Source organism: Piliocolobus tephrosceles, chromosome 7, assembly GCF_002776525.5.
Source record: "Piliocolobus tephrosceles isolate RC106 chromosome 7, ASM277652v3, whole genome shotgun sequence".
NCBI lineage: Eukaryota > Metazoa > Chordata > Mammalia > Primates > Cercopithecidae > Piliocolobus > Piliocolobus tephrosceles.
Genome location: NC_045440.1, coordinates 52574876 through 52593982, shown reverse-complemented (window position 1 = coordinate 52593982; position 19107 = coordinate 52574876). Strand labels below are relative to the sequence as shown.

At 35.9% G+C, this 19107-nt stretch overlaps 1 protein-coding gene across 9 annotated transcripts in view; it reads left to right on the top strand.

Annotated features, from left to right (window-relative positions):
* The window catches only part of PCMTD1 (protein-L-isoaspartate (D-aspartate) O-methyltransferase domain containing 1), an 82072-nt gene extending 70010 nt beyond the window's left edge, over positions 1-12062 (top strand). For 5 of the 9 annotated variants that reach the window (XM_023184220.2, XM_023184217.2, XM_023184221.2 and 2 more), the window contains one exon: positions 8942-12062. In XM_023184220.2, coding sequence (XP_023039988.1) covers positions 8942-9309 — 368 coding nt within the window. In that variant the 3' untranslated portion in view covers positions 9310-12062. Of the gene's footprint in view, positions 1-3229; positions 3651-8941 lie in introns of those variants that run through there. The other 4 variants (XR_002724860.2, XM_023184218.1, XM_023184225.2 and 1 more) reach the window with 4 other exon arrangements.
* Positions 12063-19107: the final 7045 nt, after the last annotated feature.

Genomic DNA, 19107 nt, shown 5'->3' with positions numbered 1-19107 from the left:
AAAAGGCAGGCAGGCCAGTCAGGAGGCTTTTCTTACACCCACGAGAGAGTGGATGTTGGTGTGGATAGTGTTGTCTGAAGGCAGAAGAATAGCTGACTGGGGAGTGTGGGTGGAGGGAAAAGAGGAATTTGTTTTCCCTTGAGGCCAGCTGAGTGCTGGCGCTATTTACTGTTGCTAGGAAGACTGGAAGTGGCATAATTTGGAAATAGGAATAGAAAGATCTGACATTTTCCTTTAACCGTGTTTGAGTTGTCTGTTACCATACAGACAAATGTCAGGTGGCACGAACCTGCTTCATGAGCAGGGTATAAATGGAGACCCCTCAACATGAACATGGCATTTTAGGCTAGGGATAGATAGAAGTGCATGAGATCACTTAGCGGAGAGTAGAAATAAAGAGGAGATATTGGAGTTGGACCTGAGGTTCACCAATTTAGAGATAAAATGGAGGAAAATGGATTAGCGAAGGAGGGGCCAAAGGTGGTGGGGGCAAACTAGGGTCAGGTCCCAGGGTGTTGAAAACCAAGAAAGAAAAGTTTCAAGGAGGGAGTGATCAACGTAATGGAGCAAATGAGAGCTTGAAATGGAGAGGAGAGTGATACTAATTGGTTTGGCTTAGATCATAGTATTTTTAACCATGAGGTAAAATTCTTTACCAAAAGGAACCTCTTGACTTAGTTTGCCTTTTAAATGAATTTATTTCATAGGAACTTGGGTTTATAGAAAGATATAATTTTATTTTCAGTGCTTATTCTACTCTCTTTTGAGCCTCATGACTTTGGGACTTTTGGAGTGTTTTTGAAAATTATATGAAATAATATTTGTTTCATTTTGTTTTTACAATGGAGTCTCACTGTGTCACCCAGGCCATAATGCAGTGGCACGATCTCGACTCACTGCAATCTCTGCCTCCTGGGCTCAAGCAATTCTTCTGCTTTGGCCTCCTGAATAGCTGGGATTACAGGTTCCCACCACCATGCCTGGCTAGTGTTTGTATATTTAGTAGAGACAGGGTTTCACAACCCTTACATCAGACCCAACAACCCACCCAGTTTCAGGCAGTGGCACCAGCCTGCCACTTTGAGAGTCTACCTGTAAATATATGGTGAATAGAGCCTAGTCAATGTGTGTGAGTCCCAGACGAAAGTAGGCACATCCCAGAGGAAAAGAGAAAGGAATGACAGCCAAACATGGCCAGCTGCTTTTTACACGCCTGAAATATACAAGCCTAGCCATTCCTTCACCCTTAGGAAGAATGTGTGCGATGATGCAGAAAGGCTGTCATGGCTCTATGGTGAGTGTTGCTTGCTGAGAGTGTTAGTGGCGTAAATGTTTCTTCAGCTTGACCTTGGGAGACTGCTTTGCGAGCATTTTTCTCTAATGGGAGCCACCGTCAAAGGTGATAGGTTGACCGCTCTTTACAGATTTGTGAGAGTCAGATTCTGATTCTGTGCTATTGTGATCTCATTTAGAAAGAAGTTAAGCAGTCAGTTCTAAAACAGTTTCAACCTTTCATAATTCAGAAAATGTTAGCAACCAGTTTTTCCAAATATACTTGTTAGTAGTCTATACTTTCGCTACTTACCAAAAGGATTTTAATCCATATGTAACAGTCCATATAAAACAAAATTAAAACTAAAATAAGAATGATTAAAAAACAAAGGATTATCATAAAGGAGACTGGAAACATGAGGTTACTGTGTTGAAATGTTTATTTAAACTTCCCATCTAGTCAAAAACAGGTATCACTGGGACACAGAAAAGTATAGGACATCCATTTCTTTCTAGCACCAGAATCAGTGATTATCACTTGGCTGTGTATGCATTATCTGATTGTTTCCATGAAGTCTACTTTTTAGTAGACTACAGATGCTCCTCGACTTATGGTGGGACTATGGCCAGATAAACCTATTGTAAATCATAAACATTGTTGAGTGGAAAATGAATTTAATGCTGGTAACACAGCACATGGTCCCCAGCTTAGGATGGTTTGACCTTACTTTGGTTGCAAGAGTGATACTCGTTTAGTAGAAACCCGAACCCCATCATGAGACATAAGGAGCTCCTCAGCATAAGGTGGGGTTACATCCTGATAAACACATGGTAAAGTGGAAAAATCCTACATTGAACCATTAGAAGTCAGGGACTATCTGTATACTCTATATATTTATGCTATATTAGTACTATTTATAATAGTAGGCTATACTGTAGTTACCGGTCCCTAAACTCCTTGCAACAATAATAACAAAACTGTTTTCTCCTTCCTAGTTTTGAAACACTAGAATTATAGTTTATGATAATTTTGATTTAATTATCCTAACTGGATGGGAAGTAATAAAAGGAAGTAATGAAAAAATTTTCTGACACAGCTTGGCTTTGACGGTGGCCCAACCATAAGTGTCATACCTAAGAATGCCTATAGAATCCCTTGTTGATTTCTGTGCAGCAGCTGTTTAACTGTTTTACTTTGTAACTGACACTGTTAAAATCCCAGAATTCTATCAGTAGTCATTCTTTTTTTTTATCTGATAGTTTTCTTGTTTATTTTAGAAGTGTTTTGATTGTAAATATGGTTTTATAATAACATAATTCATTAATGACATAGATAATATGCTATGAATGCACAATTTTCATTTTCCCTCATTTTAAGAATTTCAGCACAAATCTAAGTAGCTGGTAAGACTGCCATTGGTTGGATTGAATGACATTTGTAACTGAATGTAAAATATGAATAAATTCAATAGAATAGGGTAAAATGGAAAGGAGCCTAAATTTAAAAAAAGAAAATCCATTATACCTCTGAACTATTTACAGACTAAATGATATGTCTGAATATTTCATCAAAATAATCTGGGATGGTGATGGGAAGAGGGATAATTGTTGAAGCTGAGTGCCCAGATAGATAGGAGTTATAAACCATTGACTCTTTTCTGTGTATACAGTCATCACTCCTTATCCTTGGGGGATATGTTCCATTACCCTCCAGGGGATGCCTGGGCCTGCAAATAGTACAAAATCCTATATGTATTATGTTTTTTCTATCTGATAACTGAGGCAGCTGCTAAGTTACTAACAGGTGGGTGGTATATATGGTGTGGAAATGGTAGACAGAGGGATGATTCACATCCCAGGCAGGACAGCATGAAATTGTACTACACTACTCAGAACAGCTCACAATTTAAAATGTATGAATTGCTTCTTTCTCAAATTTTCCATTTAATATTTTCAGACCTTGGTTGACCGTAGAAAGCAGAAACCGTGGAAGGTGAAACTGCATAAAGGGAGACTACTGTACTTGAAATTCTACAATAAGGAGAAAAGTCATCAGTAACCAACAGTAACTTATAAAAAGTCAGGAATTATGTGAATTTCTAAAAAATAAAAGCTTCATATAGTAATAGTCAGAGCATGAAAAAAGTTTTAAAAATTGATATTTGCCAAAATTTAATAGGATGTGTGGAGAATAAGTTTTTGTGGGTGTGTAGAAGTAAGTTAAAATAGCTTGCTGTTGAGAGGGCATTATTCCTTAATTGTAGGGAATTAAAATATGAAAGAATGCGACTACCGAAAAACAAAAATAATATATAAATTATTTGCCAGATGTATCTTGTAGTAATCAAATTGCTCATATTAAACAACTTACTAAAGTGAAGTCATAATTTTTCATCTTGATTCGCCACTAATTTTATTACATTTAAAAATCCTGTTTCTTTCTGTGGTTTTTTTCATTGGGGTTGGGGAGAAGACATTCTAAAAAGAAAGATGCATTGTTCAAAGTTCAGGGGCAGAAGAGACTTCATAAATTGTTATGAAAAATTGTTTCATAATTGGTGTATATATGCCACATTTTCTTTATCAAGTCTATCACAGATGGATATTTGTGTTGGTTACAAGTCTTTGCTATTGTGAACAGTGCTGCAATGAACATACGTGTGCATGTATCTTTACAGTAGAATGATTTATAATCCTTTGGATATATACCCAGTAATGGGATTCCTAGGTCAAATGATATTTCTGGTTCTAGATCCTTGAGGAATCGCCACACTGTCTTCCACAATGATTGAACTAATTTACACTCCCACCAACAGTGTAAAAGCATTCCTATTTCTCCACATCCTTGCCGGCTTCTGTTGTTTCCTGACTTTTTAATGATCGCCATTCTAACTGGCTGGAGGTGGTATCTCATTGTAGTTTTGATTTGCATTTCTCTAATGACCAGTGATCATGAGCTTTTTTTCATGTTTGTTGGCCACATAAATATCTTCTTTTGAGAAGTGTCTGTTCATATCCTTTGCTCATTTTTTGGTGGGGTTTGTTTCTTGTAAATTTGTTCAAATTCTTTGTAGATTCTGGATACAATACAAAATTTGCAAAATTTTTCTCCCATTCTATAGGTTGCCTGTTAACTGTAATAATAGTTTCTTTTGCTGTACAGAAGCTCTTTAGCTTAATTTGATCCCATTTGTCAGTTTTTTCATTTGTTGCCATTGCTTTTGGTATTTTAGTCATGAAGTCTTTGTCCATCCTTATGTCCTGAATGGTATTGCCTAGGTTTTCTTCTAGGGTTTTTATGGTTTTAGGTTTTATGTTTAAGTCTTTCATCCATCTTGAGTTGATTTTTGTGTAAAGTGTAAGGAAGGTGTGTAGTTTCAGTTTTCTGCATATGGCTAGCCAGTTTTTCCAACACCATTTATTAAATAGGGAATCTGTTCCCCATTGCTTGTTTTTGTTAGGTTTGTCAAAGATCAGATGGTTGTAGATGTGTAGTGCTATTTCTGAGGCCTCTGTTCTGTTCCGTTGGTATATGTGTTTTGGTACCAGTACCATACAGTTTTGGTTACTGTGGTCTTGTAGTATAGTTTGAAGTCAGGTAGTGTGATGCCCCCAGCTTTGTTCTTTTTGTTTAAGATTGTTTTGGCTATGCGGGCTCTTTTTGGGTTCTGCATGAAATTTAAAGTAGTTTTTTCCAATTCTTTGAAGAACGTCAATGGTAGCTTGATGGGGATGGCATTGAATCTATAGATTATTTTGGACAGTATTGCCATTTTCATGATATTGATTCTCCTATCCATGAGCATGGAATGTTTTTCCATTTGTTTGTGTCCTCTGTTACTTCCTTGAGCAGTAGTTTGTAGTTCTTGAAGAGGTCCTTCACATCCCTTGTAAGTTGGATTCCTAGGTATTTCATTCTCTTAGTAGCAGTTGTGAATGGGAGTTCACTCATGATTTGGCTCTCTGTCTGTTACTTTAGGAGTTCTTGATGTATAGGAATGCTTGTGATTTTTGCACATTGAGTTTGTATCCTGGGACTTTGCTAAAGTTGCTTATCAGCTTCAGGAGATTTTGGGCTGAGACGATGGGGTTTTCTAAGTATACAATCATGTCATCTGCAAACTAGAGACAATTTGACTTACTTTCTTCCTATTTGAGTACCCTTTATTTCTTTCTCTTATCTGATTGCCTTGGCCAGAACTTCCAATATTATGTTGAATAGAAGTGGTGAGAGAGGACATCCTTGTCTTGTGCTGGTTTTCAAAGAGAATACTTCCAGTTTTTGCCTATTCAGATGATATTGGCTGTGGGTTTGTCATAAATATCTCTTATTGTTTTGAGATACATTCCATCAATATCAAATTTATTGAGTTTTTTTTTTAGCATGAAGGAGTGTGGAATTTTGTCAAAGGCCTTTTCTGCATCTGTTGAGATAGTCATATGGTTTTTGTTGTTGGTTCTGTTTATGTGATGGATTACGTTTATTGATTTGCATATGTTAAACCATCTTTGCATCCCAGGGATAAAGCAGACTTGATCATGGTGGATAAGCTTTTTAATGTGCTGCTGGATTGGGTTTGCCAGTGTTTTATTGAGGATTTTTTCATCGATGTTCGTCAGGGATATTGGCCTGAAATTTTCTTTTTTTGTTGTGTCTCTGCCAGGTTTTGGTATCAGGATGATGCTGGCCTCGTAAAATGAGTTAGGGAGGATTCTCTCTTTTTCTATTTAAATTTAAAATAAGTTTTCCTAGCAATCAGAATTAGTATTGTCTCATTTGTTAAATCCTAATCTCATAACTGGAGGCATTGGAAATAAGGTACTCTTAAGGAATAGGCAATATGGAGGATGTTTGAATAATTAGGACTGAGACTTATCTAAAAGGTTTTGTGTCAGTCAAAAGAACTTTTTTATTTTATTTTTTTAAATTTTTTGAGACAGGGTCTCACTCTGTTACCCAGACTGGAGTGCAGTGGCATGACCATGGCTCACTGCAGCCTTGACCTACCCAGGCTCAGATGATCCTCCCATCTCAACCTACTGAGTAGCTGGGACTACAGGCATGTACCACCATGCCCGGCTGATTTTTCTTTTTTTTGTAGAGACAGGATTTCACCATGTTATCCAGACTGGTCTCAAGATTATGGGCTCAAGTGATCCGTCTGCCTTAGCCTCTCAAAGTGCTGGGATTACAGGCTTGAGCCATTGTGCCTGGCCCAAAAGAACTTTTAAATGAAGCTCACATGACTGCTACTTTAGGAGTTCTGAGTGTTAGCAGCTACTAAAGTCAAGTCTGAATCTTTTTCCATGCTGGGTCCAGTTGGTCTTGATAAATTTCAGGTATTCCTCTGATGATTTAGGATTGAAAGATACATCGCTGGAATAGCACTCAGTATTGGTAAAGAAAGAACATAATTTCATTGTTGACAGAGAATACCAGTAACAGAAAAATTCAAGAGCCAAGATCAGCTGAAAAGACTGATATAGTTTCTATTTCCTAGCTCCTTTATAATTTGTAAAACTTTAGGGTAGATTTATTCTTCACTCTGTTCCTTTACAGAGCTCTCTCAGGCTTAGTTCTGGGTGCTTTCCTCTACTCTTGGTCTTTGCATGTCACGATGGGCTGCTGACATGGGATTAGCATCTCCAGCCCCGACCTTGCCCCTGAGCTCCAGAGTCGTGATCTTATGGTGGCTTATGGTGGGAAAGGCAGCATACCCTCTGCAGTCAAAACCTGCATTCAGTACGTAATCTCCTAACATTGAGTTATTACTTGTAAAACATTGAAAATGGTGACAAGTATAACATTGTAGTTGTTAATTATCTCTGAAATCTCCACTTTGGATAAATGATAGACAATTCACATCTAACACAAACTAAGTACATTTTAAAATTTTCTTCTCACTCAACCTGTTCTCTCCTCTATCTTTGTCATGTCAGTAACTGATACCAGCATCTGCCCAGTTGCTCAGGCCAAAACCTTAGATGTTTTCCTTGATTATTTTTTCCCTCCCTCATCGCCTACAGCCAATCCGCTTCCATCCTATCTTCAGAATGTATTATACCTGAAATTTGTCCATCTCTCCCATCTATACTGCCACTCTCCATCAGAGTGTGTTCATATTTCAAGTGTATTACCAAAGTATTCCAGCTGATCTCGTGCTCCCAGCTTTATCTGCACTAGCCTTCCTTCAGCTCCTTGAACATGCTAAGCTCGTTTACCTTTTAGGGCTCTGCTGTTCCCTCTGCCTCCAAGATGTTTACCTGGCTGTTATATCATCTAGATCTTAGCTAGGACATGACCTTCTCAGGGAGACCTTTATGACTACCCAATAGAAAGCAACCAGGGCTGGGCGTGGTGGCTCGTGCCTGTAATCCCAGCACTTTGGGAGGCCAAGGCGGGTGGATCACAAGGTCAGGAGATTGAAACCATCCTGACTAACACAGTGAAACCCCATCTCTACTAAAAATAACAAAAAATTAGCCAGGCGTGGTGGCACACGCCTGTAGGCCCAGCTACTCGGGAGGCTGAGGCAGGAGAATCACTTGAACCTGGGAGGTGGAGGTTGCAGTAGCTAAGATCATGCCACTGCACTACAGCCTGGTGACAGAGCAAAACTCTGTCTCAAAACAAAAAAGTAAGAAACCAGAACCCCACTTTTTCTATCATATCATTGGTGTTTTGCTTTTTTTCTTGTATTCCTTATTTTTCTTCTTTATAATTGATTTTTGTTTACCAACTTTTTCTCCCTGATTATGTAAGTTGCATAAGTGCAGGGAGTGCAGACTTGGTGATCTAAATCATCCAGTGTATCTACCTGAGTTCTTTAACAGTGCCTGGCAGATATAGGTTAATACTTACTTGTTGATGAATGTTAAATAACTTAGTGTACGATTTTGGAAGATGGGCAGAGCAGATGGTTTTTGTTCATTTTTACATATAGAGGGCCGGGCATGATGGCTTACACCTGTAACCCCAATATTTAGGGAGGCTGAGATGAGAGGCTCACATGAGCTCAGGACTTAAAGAACCTACCTAGGCAACATAGTAAGATTCCGTCTCTACAAATAATTAAAAAATTATCCAGGTGTGCTGGCGTGCACTTCTGTCCCAGCTACTTGGGAGGCTGAGGCAGGAGGATCACTTGAGCCTGGGTGGTTGAGGCTCCAGTAAGCCATGATTGTGCCACTACACTTCAGCCTGGGCTATAGTGAGACCTTGTTTCAAAACAAACAAACAAAAACTATATAGGGGATGGGATCTCACATCTGTTGTTATGAATAGGTAGTACTTTTCATATAATTTATACATCAAAAAGTATAAAAGTTATGCAGGATAGTCTCTCTCCTACTCTTGTCTCCTAATTACTTCATGGTCATGTACCCTGTTTCTAAATTCTTATGCTTCCAGAGAACTTTTATGCATATAAATGCCAACATACAAACACACACATATGCCCCTGTACATTTTAACTTCTATGCTGTCCATTGGTCCTTGGCATATGATGACTACTCCGAAACCTTTGTTAGATGAAAGGTAGAGTTTTTATATTTTGTGTATTTTCTCAAATGTGCTAAGAAACACATTTTGTTTTATGAAAAAAAAGTGAACAATAGATAATGTTTTATTTTTAATATTTTCTTTCTTGTGTTTTGTGTTTGTTTTTAGCTCCCTGTGCTGTCAGGAATCTACAGGACTTGGCTCGTATTTATATTCGACGCACACTTAGAAATTTCATAAATGATGAGATGCAGGCCAAGGGGATTCCTCAAAGGGCTCCACCCAAAAGGAAAAGAAAGAGAGTTAAACAGAGAATTAACACTTACGTATTTGTGGGTAATCAGCTTATTCCTCAGCCTCTAGACAGTGAGGAGGATGAAAAAATGGAAGAAGATAACAAAGAAGAGGAAGAAAAAGATCACAGTGAAGCGATGAAGCCAGAGGAGCCACCTCAAAATTTACTGAGAGAAAAAATCATGAAGCTGCCCCTCCCTGAATCTTTAAAAGCTTACTTGACATATTTTAGAGACAAATAACTTAGATCAAGAAGAAAGAATGCCTACTGATAATTCCTTTAGTCTTGAAAATGTAGCATTTGTTAGGAGTTAAAAGAATTACTTCTTTCATCAGAGCAAATTATAGTGGAAAAAAATTATCACTTGTTTCTGTCAGTAACACAAATGATGTATTCAGTGAATAAAATAATCCCTTTTATAAAATCTATTTTTCTTTAAATCTTGGTAAAATGTTGTTTTAGCTTAGAGTGATTTCAAAGTGGAATGCAACAGTAGTCAAGACTTGTGTACTATAAATCCTTTTCTGATTCCTTACAGATTTGTAGTGCTGAGAGTTAGATTTAATTTTATATAAGGTTTAAGTAATTGTTAAGCTTATATAACCTGATCTGAATTGCAGTTGTTTGCATTTCCTCTATGAAAACTTCATTTATCTAATAAGGAAATCAAATGCTTTGTAGACCTATTTACCTTATTTGTGTTGCAATCACTGTTGCTGGGTTGCTGTATATATATTCCGGGCAATACATGAGTGCAATAACAATACAAGATATTGAATAATTTAGCTTTAAAAAAATCCCACAAATTTTATGAAATTTTACAGCCCTGCTACTTCTGCTTTTGAATCTCTTACCAAAAGACATGGGTAAAATATCTGCTTCTCTCATAGAGATTTTAAGAGCACAGCAAGTGAATTATTAAAATAGAAAGTATATACTTAATACAACTCTTTATATGGACCCTTTACATTTTCAGTATTTAAAGAAATGAGGTTATCTTAACTCTCTAGAATTTTAAAAGTATATTTAGAACTGTTTTTTCTGTAGTTCACCGTATAAAGTATTTGGTTTTTCAAAAAAAGCAAAACCATTGTTATGTATGACTCTTGATAGGACACAGAATGAGTGAATGAGCATGAGTGAGGCCACTTTCTTGGATGGCTGTAAGTAGCAGGGCCAGGGTGGACCTGGTTAGCGGATGCACTTTAGCAGATGGAACTTCTAGTTTATCTGAATATTTATCTTTGACAAGGTAGGGCTGAGCCTACATTTGCTTTGGATCTTTCTAGTATAAGAAATATTCACAGAAATTGTATGTAGATACCCTTTGTTTTGAAAATCCTGTTCAGAATCATAATGTAATCTTTGGGACCTATGCCATGTTCATTTCACTTCTTCCCATATTTTTTGTGTTTCTTTTGGTAAAACTATAATGGTTGTCATTTTTTACTTAATATCACACAATTAAACTTGTCCATATTTGAACTTTATTGTAGCTTATCAATGATAAAAAACAGGTAGTAACTACCATTGTTTGTTTGTTTGTTTTCCTAATAAGGCCTGAAAACAGCCATTCCTGGTTAAGAAAGTGTACGATGTAACATATTTGCTAGAGTTACATGGCTTATATATTTCTTAAAGGGAAAAATTTGAGAGTATCATGGACTACCACCAGCATTATTATTATAGTAGTTGCTCAGATTTGGTTAAGGAAGCCCAATCAATGTATAGTGAAAGGATTATTACCTCTCTGCTAAGATTGAGATATTGTTTCAAAAATCTCAGCTCTAATAATCCCACAGCATCTAAAAACAAGTGTTTGTGATCATTAAGCATGAAATTGTTCCAAGTAAGTGAGGGTATTTTAGTTATGTGAAAGACAGTTTCACGGACGGTATTTGTTTTATACCAGTGACTGGGATGGTAGAATTGGGGTTACTTCTACAGTTATTCTTAGATGATTACTAAACTGTTAAGAAATGCCCCATATCATTTGTATCTAGGAAAGAAAAAAAATCAGTTTCATACTGTTTTCATCTGTCAGAAATGTTCATTTTATTTTGAATTAAATGCGGCTTTTGAAGTTACCTTGAATTCCTGGTGACCACATGTTTTTATCTGGAACACCTGGAGAAAGTTATCTGTCCCATCTCCCCTGCTTTTTTTTTTTAAATTTTTTGGTTGGAGCTGCTGTTTAGATGATGCTTTTACTATGTAGCAGAGAGTTTTTGTTAAGGATATATTTGAAGATTGACTTTTCCATATTGTCTTTCATTCTTTGACCTTGGCAAAGTGTACAGTAGATTTTCATGATCATTGCATATTTCTTGTCATTGAAATGTATCTTTTATGTTTTTAAATGCATTCATTTTACACTTGTGACTTTATCATTGACTTTAAGAGGTAGAAATAAAAAATGAAAATTAGAGCTAAAGCCTTTTTATCTATTAATGCAGATAGAATAAGAATATTTTGGGTTTGTGTTTTTTTTAATTTATGTTTACTTGAGTATGGAAAATTATGCTTTATAGGTGGAAAAGTAGTAAATAAAGATTAAGTAAAAGTAAGTGAAAATGATGGGGAATACAGTGATGGAATTTTATAGCCAGATAAAACAACAGGTATCATCTAATTTGGGTGTTTATTTTGCAGATGAGAAAACAGACCTAGAACCGTGGCATGTTTTGCCTGAAACATGGGTGAGTTAGAGACAGGGGGCCTAAGATAGCTTCCAGCATCAGATTAATCCCAAGAAGCCATCAGCAACCTCAGAGCTACCCAAGAAGATAATTTAAATATATACTGCTTATTGGTCAATATATTTGGTTCTTAATAAAGAAAAATGTTAAAATAGCATACATAGTGGTAAAATAAAATACAAAAAGTGTGTGTTGATTTCTAGCTGTTTGAGATGATAAAAGTGAAGCAAAGCCTGTTAAATCATTGGAAGACTTGGAAAATTATTTTAAATAAACAATTACGTATAATTAAGCATTGTTCTCCCATGGCCTGACTTTTATGTTTGTCTTCTTCTTTTTAAATTTAGGCAATCTCAGTATACCTATGGATATGCTCAATTATGGTATACAGTTGTCTTTATCTGGACATCTCACTGTCTTTTGACTATTGCCATCTCTGAAGAGTATGGAAGGTTTTTTAAATTTATTTTTATAAAATATTCAGTAGGTAGGGAAATTTATAAAATATGAAGTATAAGAAATAGTGTACATGTAGGTACATATATGTGTACCCATTAGGTTCAACTGATAGCTTTACAGTCTCCTGTGTGCCCCTTACCAACCACATCTTAATCCCTCCCTGCTCAGGAGGCGGGATTTTGTGTTTGTCATAATCTGCCTTTTGTTCTCAATTTATCACATGCCTGCATCTCTAAACAATGTATTTGGCTTCATACATGCCAGGGTACTACTGTATGCATTCGGCAGCTCTCTTTTTCACATTACCTTTCTGAGATTGCCCCATGTCGTATGTTCTGTTACATTCACACTTCACAGTTTATTCTACTGTTGGTGGACATTTTTTGTCCCCTCAAATAGTTCAGTTGTGAACATTCTTTTATGTCTTGTGACTGTACATGTGTGAGTCTGCTTAGAGTGTACATCTAGGAGTAGAATCACTGGGTCTAGGGAAATCATTTCTGTTCACTTTTACCTAGGTGGTGCAAATTTATTTCCCAAAATAGTTTAACAGTATGTTTCTTCTAGTAATGTTTAAATATCCCAGTTATTCCACATCTTCACCTACATATGACAGACTTTTGCCTGTTTGGCAGTGTGAAATACCTTCTTAGGGAACTTTGTAACTTATGAAGGTTATTTATCAAGGGAGTTTTATCTTCAAGTGTTTCTTGGTTTTCTGCAAAGTGCTGTTCAAGTCTTGTAAAATTTTTTATTGAGTAGTTTCTTTTAAAAAATTGTTTTGTGGGATTTCCTTTTGCAGTCTAGATATTATTCCACTGTCAGTTACATGTGTTGCAAGTATCTTTTCTCAGTTGATGGTTTCTTACTCTGTTTATGATGTTTTTTGATGAATTGACATTTTCAATTTTAATTGCCAGATTCATCTTCCTTCACCCTCAGTCTCAAGGTCATGGAAATATTAACCTATATTTTCTTACAGAAGGTCTGTGATACTGCGTTTCACATTTAAATCTGCACAATAGCTGGAATTGATCTTTATGTATGGTGAGAAATAATAGTCCAATTTCTTTTTTTACTTTATTGATCAACTGTTTGAGAACCATCTTTTGAAAAGTTTCTTTTTTCTTCTCTGCAGTGTTAACTTGATCGTAAGTTTTCATGTATTTTTGGTGTGTGTCTAGGCTTTCTTTTCTGTTTTATTAGTCAGTGTATATAACCCGGTGCCAACACTACACAATTTTATTTACTGGAGATTTACAATAATTCTTGATCTAGTAAGATAAATCCCTTCACTTTATATGCTAGGAGTTTCTTGAACTTATAAGACTGTAGACTTTAAATTTCCGAATTGGCTTCTCAGATTACATACACACACACACACACACACTCCTCTTTGGGAGTTCCTTGAGAATCACTTTGAATTTATAGATCAGTTTATGCAAGAATCAACATGTTTATGATATGGAGTCCTCCAGTCCATGAATATGGCACTACTTTTTTTTTAGACCTTATTAATTACGGTTTGGCTCTAAGGTCTAATATCTTTTGTCACATTTGGTTGCAGATATTTTATATTTTTCAATGATGTAGTTTATTAAAATTGTATGTTATTCCTTAATTGTTTTTTGTACATTAATTAAATCCAATACTATCTCTTTTGATTATTTTAGTTTTTTTTTTTTTAGGAAATCATATATTTGAATAAATTTTATACAGTTTTATTTTTTTCCTCCTGGTTTTTTTATTTTGCCAGATTTACCAGTTGTGGCCTCCAGTATAACTGAATAGTGATGAGCAAGAGCAGCCTTATTTGTTTATTTAATTTTAATTTTTTTATTTTTCCATAGGTTATTGGGGTAAAGGTGGTATTTGGTTACATGAGTGAGTTCTTTAGTGGTGCTTTGTGAGATTTTGGTGCACCCATCACCAAAGCAGTATACAGTGCACCCTATTTGTAGTCTTTTATCCCTCACCCTCCCTCCCGTCCTGACCTCCATGTTCCCAAAGTCCACTTTATCATTCTTATGCCTTTGCATCCTCATAGCTTAGTTCCCACATATCAGTGAGAACATAGATGTTCTCATGGTATTTGATTTTCCATTTCTGAGTTACTTCCCTTAGAATAATAATCTCCAGTCTCATCCAGGTTGCTGCAAATGCCATTAAAATTCCTTTTTATAGCTCAGTAGTATTCCATCGTATATATATACACCACAGTTTATCCACCTGTTGATTGATGGGCATTTAGGTTGGTCCATGATTTTGCAATTGTGAATTGTGCTGCTATAAACATGTGTGTGCAAATATCTTTTTTGTATAACTTATTTTCCTCTGGTAATAACCAGTGGTGGGATTGCTGGATCAAATGGTAGTTCTACTTTTAGTTATTTAAGGAATCTCCACACTCTTTTCCATAGTGGCTGTACTAGTTTACATTCCCAGCGGCAGTGTAGAAGTGTTCCCTGATAACCGCATCCACAGCAACATCTACTGTTTTTTTTATTATGGCCATTCTTGCAGGAGTAAGGTGGTATCGCATTGTGGTTATGATTTGCATTTCCCTAATCATTAGTGATGTTGAGCTTTTTTTTCACGCTTTCATGTTTGTTGGCCATTTGTGCATCTTCTTTTGAGAATTGTCTATTCACGTCCTTAGCCTACTTTTTGATGGGATTTTTTTTTTTTTTTTACTGATTTGTTTGAGTTCATTGGAGATTCTGGATATTAGTCATTTGTTAGACACACAGATTGTGAAGATTTTCTCCCACTCTGTGGGTTGTCTGTTTACTCTGCTGACTGTTCCTTTTGCCGTGCAAAAACTCTTTAAGTCCCAGTTATTTATCTTTGTTTTTATTGCATTTGCTTTGGGTTCTTAGTCATGAAATCCTTGCCTATGCCAATGTCTAGAAGGGTTTTTCCAGTGTTATCTTCTAGAATTTTTATACTTTCAGGTCTTAGATTTAAGTCCTTAATCCATCTTGAGTTGGTTTTTCTGTAAGATAAGAGGATCCAGTTTCATTCTCCTATGTGTGGCCAGCTGATTTTCCCAGCACCATTTGCCGAAAAGGTTGTCCTTTCCCCACTTTGTTTTTGTTTGCTTTGTCAAAGATCAGTTGTCTGTAAGTATTTTGGCTTATTTTTCTGGGTTCTCTATTCCATTCCATTGGTTTATGTGCCTATTTTTATACCAGTACCATGCTGTTTTGGTGACTGCGGCCTTATAGTATAGTTTGAAATCAAGTAGTGTGACGCCTCCAGATTTGTTCTTTTTGCTTAGTCTTGCTTTGGCTATGTGGACGCTTTTTTGGTTCCATATGAATTTTAGAATTGTTTTTTCTAATTCAGTGAAGAATATTTCTTATTTTACTGCCTTTGTATGTTCATTTTTAAGTAAATAGCTTGGTGTGTTTACAAAAAAAATGTTCTGCAGATGTTCATTGTAGTGTTCTATTAATGCCAGTTGAATAAATTAAAATTGTGTTCAAATTCAGTATAGCCTACGTAAATTTGTGTGTGTGCCCACATCATCTGTCAACTGTGGAGAGAGACTTGGCAAAAGCGCTCATTTTGATGGTAGAATGTCACCTTTTTTTCTTGTAATTCTTTTGATTTTTGCTTTACTTCGGTGTGATAGTATATGGATTATGTCCATTTGGTGATTTGAACCTTTAACATCATGTAGGAGCACTCTTTATCTTTAGTAATATTCTTTGCTTCAAAGTCTATTTTGTCTGATACTCATTTAGCAGTTTTCTTTTGGTGAGTAGTCACCTAGTATATCTTTATTCTTATTGTTAACTTTTTTTGTATCCTTATGTTTTAGGTGTGTTTCTTATAAACAACATATAGCTGAGTTTCTTAAAAGTTACTCTGGCCGTCTTTGAATTTTACTTGAAGCATTGCGTTCTTTTCATTTTCATTGTTACTATAGAGTGATATTTTGTGCTATATATCTATCAAGTTTTTCTTTCTCCAATTTTTAGGATTGATTTTCTTTTGTTTTTTGTCCATTATTAGTGAAAGTTATATATTTATTTTTTCTTCTCGCTTAGTGATTACTCTCGACATTTTAATGCACTCACCTAACATAAACTTCTGAAGTTAGTTACTTTCCTACCTGATAAAAGGTGCTTCAGAATACTTCAATACACTCTGGAGTCATTACCTCAAAACTGTATGCTAGTCTATTGTGTTTGAACTATAAAATTTTAAGCCCCTATGGTACACCGTAACTATTACTTATCTAACCAATGCTTAGTTTTTCTCCCACTTACACTTGTTTTTTGCTCGTTATTCCTTCTTCATTTTGGACCAACTCACTTTCCTTTTGCCTAAAGTACATCCTTTCAAATTACTTTAATGAAAGACTGTAGCTAACTCTTATTTTTTTCTGTCTGAAAGTGTTTTATTTTGACTTCGTTCTTGAAAAAAAAAAGTCCATTTGTTATAGAATTTTAAATTAACACTTTAAGACACAAGAGTTAGGATTTCTTTGCATTCTGGCTTTCATTGTAGCTATTAAGTCAACTGACAACATTCCTTTGAAGGTCATCTCTCTTATTTCTGTCTGCTTTAAAAATTTTATCTTGACATTGTTAATATTCTTGTCTTGGCACAGTTAATTTTCTGTAGTTTGATATAATGTGCCTGGGTATGAATATCTTTTCATTTATTCTGCCTATTCTTATAGCTGTGTGGGTTCGTCTCTTTCATCAGTTCTAGAATTTCTTGGCCATGTTTTTTCTTACAAATATCATCTCAACTTTATGTTTCTCAGCATTGAAATCTAGATTTCCTTAGATAGTATCTCCTATCACGAATCTTCTCTTTAGTTGCTTTAAATCTGCTGTTAAACCCTTACATTGAGTTTTAATATTTGTTATATTTAAATTTGTAGTTCTGTGTTTTCAAGTCTGCCTGGTTGTTTTATAGTCTCCTACTCTTTATTATGTTCAATTCTGTAAACATACTGCCTAATTCTATTCTATGTTGGATTCTAGTATCAGAACGCTTAAAGTGGGCTCATGCTTGTAAGGTTTGATGGCTAGCTTTCATAACACTGTTTCTTTTATATTTTGTGGGTTTTGACTGAGCTTGTATTGTAAACTTTGGGAATTATTAGAGGCCCCAGGTGGTTTTTGCCAGGAGCACTGCCAACATATGACCTTTATAAATGCTCCACTTAAAGTTTTTTGTACCATCCAAGTAGAGTTGCCCGAAAATCCATGTAAAGGCTACTTTGGAGGTACCACGCCTCCAGGAAGATTTGTTTGCTGCCTCCCCATAGCAAGCTTTGAAATAGGTCATTTTCCTTGTGTCTTCTGGTTTGTGTAGGTGGGTGGGTGCAAGTGGAGGCAGGGGGCAGAATTATTTCTAGTTCATCCCTAAGATATGGCTGTGGCTTTATGCAGGAGATTTTTGAAATAAGACTCTCTCCTAAGAAAGGACTCTTCTTTTTCCTGTATCCCTGCTACTCCAGTTCCTGCAGTTCCTTTTCACAGGGTTGGGCAGACAGTCTTAAGCTGCGCCGACCTTCATTGTTTACCCACCTTACTGGCTACTCATGTTCACTTCATTTTTTGGATTCTTGTATACATCTTACTGATTTCCTCAGTAATAGCACATTGATGCATTTATACAATTTTAAAAGTATTTTAATAAATCTAGCACATTTAATCGTTTTCAGCTGGAAAGTTGTCCTAAGTCACTGTCCAGAAGGACTTGCGATCATGAGCAGGATCATGCCTTGCAGTTCTTAGTCGTGTATTGACAGTTGGTAATCAGTAGGTTTTTTTTTTTTTTTTTTTTTTTTTTTTTTTTTTTTTAATTCAACATAAGTTTTGTATTGTAAAGTGTTTTTTTTATTTTTTTTTCTGTAAAAAAAAAAAAAAAAAATGTATTATGGGCTGGGTTCAGTGGCTCACACTTGTAATCCCAGCACTTTGGGAGGCCAAGGAGGGCAGATCACAAGGTCAGGAGATTGACCATCCTGGTCAACATGGTGAAACCCCGTCTTTACTAAAATACAAAAAATTAACCAGGTGTGGTGGCGGGTGCCTGTAATCGCAGCTACTCAGGAGACTGAGGCAGGAGAATCACTTGAACCTGGGAGGCAGAGGTTGCAGTGAGCTGAGATCACGCCATTGCACTCTAGCCTGGCAATAGAGTGAGACTCCATCTCAAAAAACAAGAAAACTTTATGAATGCAAGATTTTTTAAAAATAATTTGAACTGACAACAAAGCACAAAAACTTGCAGAATTTCTTTCCTTCGAACTAATTAATATACACCCTTAGCTCAATGAGTTTTAGAACTGCATGTCTTGCCTTTATTTCCCTCCCGAACTTACATATTTCTGAGCCCCTACCCTTTTTAAGTCTGCTTTATGAATGCAAGATATTTTTATATTTTATATTGTTTGTTTATTTTTGTTTTATTTTGAATTGCAAACAAGGCACAAACCTGCAGGTCTTGTCTATGTCCTCCAAATCAGAGGCACTGCCAAGAACATAGTGATTGCTGGGGGGCATTTTAAGGAATAAATTTCCTTTATTGGCTTTATTGGTATACTTGGACAATAAAAGTCACGTGAACAATGTCAAACATAAAGTTTAAATCATTTTTGTTCATGGAGATTAGTTTTTTTAGATCTTTTTACATCTTAATCTCCCCAGAATCACATATTTAGATGTGAACATTTTGCCATAAGAGGGCAGTATTCGCCTACAGTAGAATGTAAAGGGACTGAAAAATTTCTGCAGAGAGAAGGATGAACTTATTTTCCTCTTAACATTGGTCTACTAATCTGATCATCTGGGATTGACCATGCAAGTTTTAATTTGTTTTCTATTACTTTTATGTATTTAAAACATTTTTGT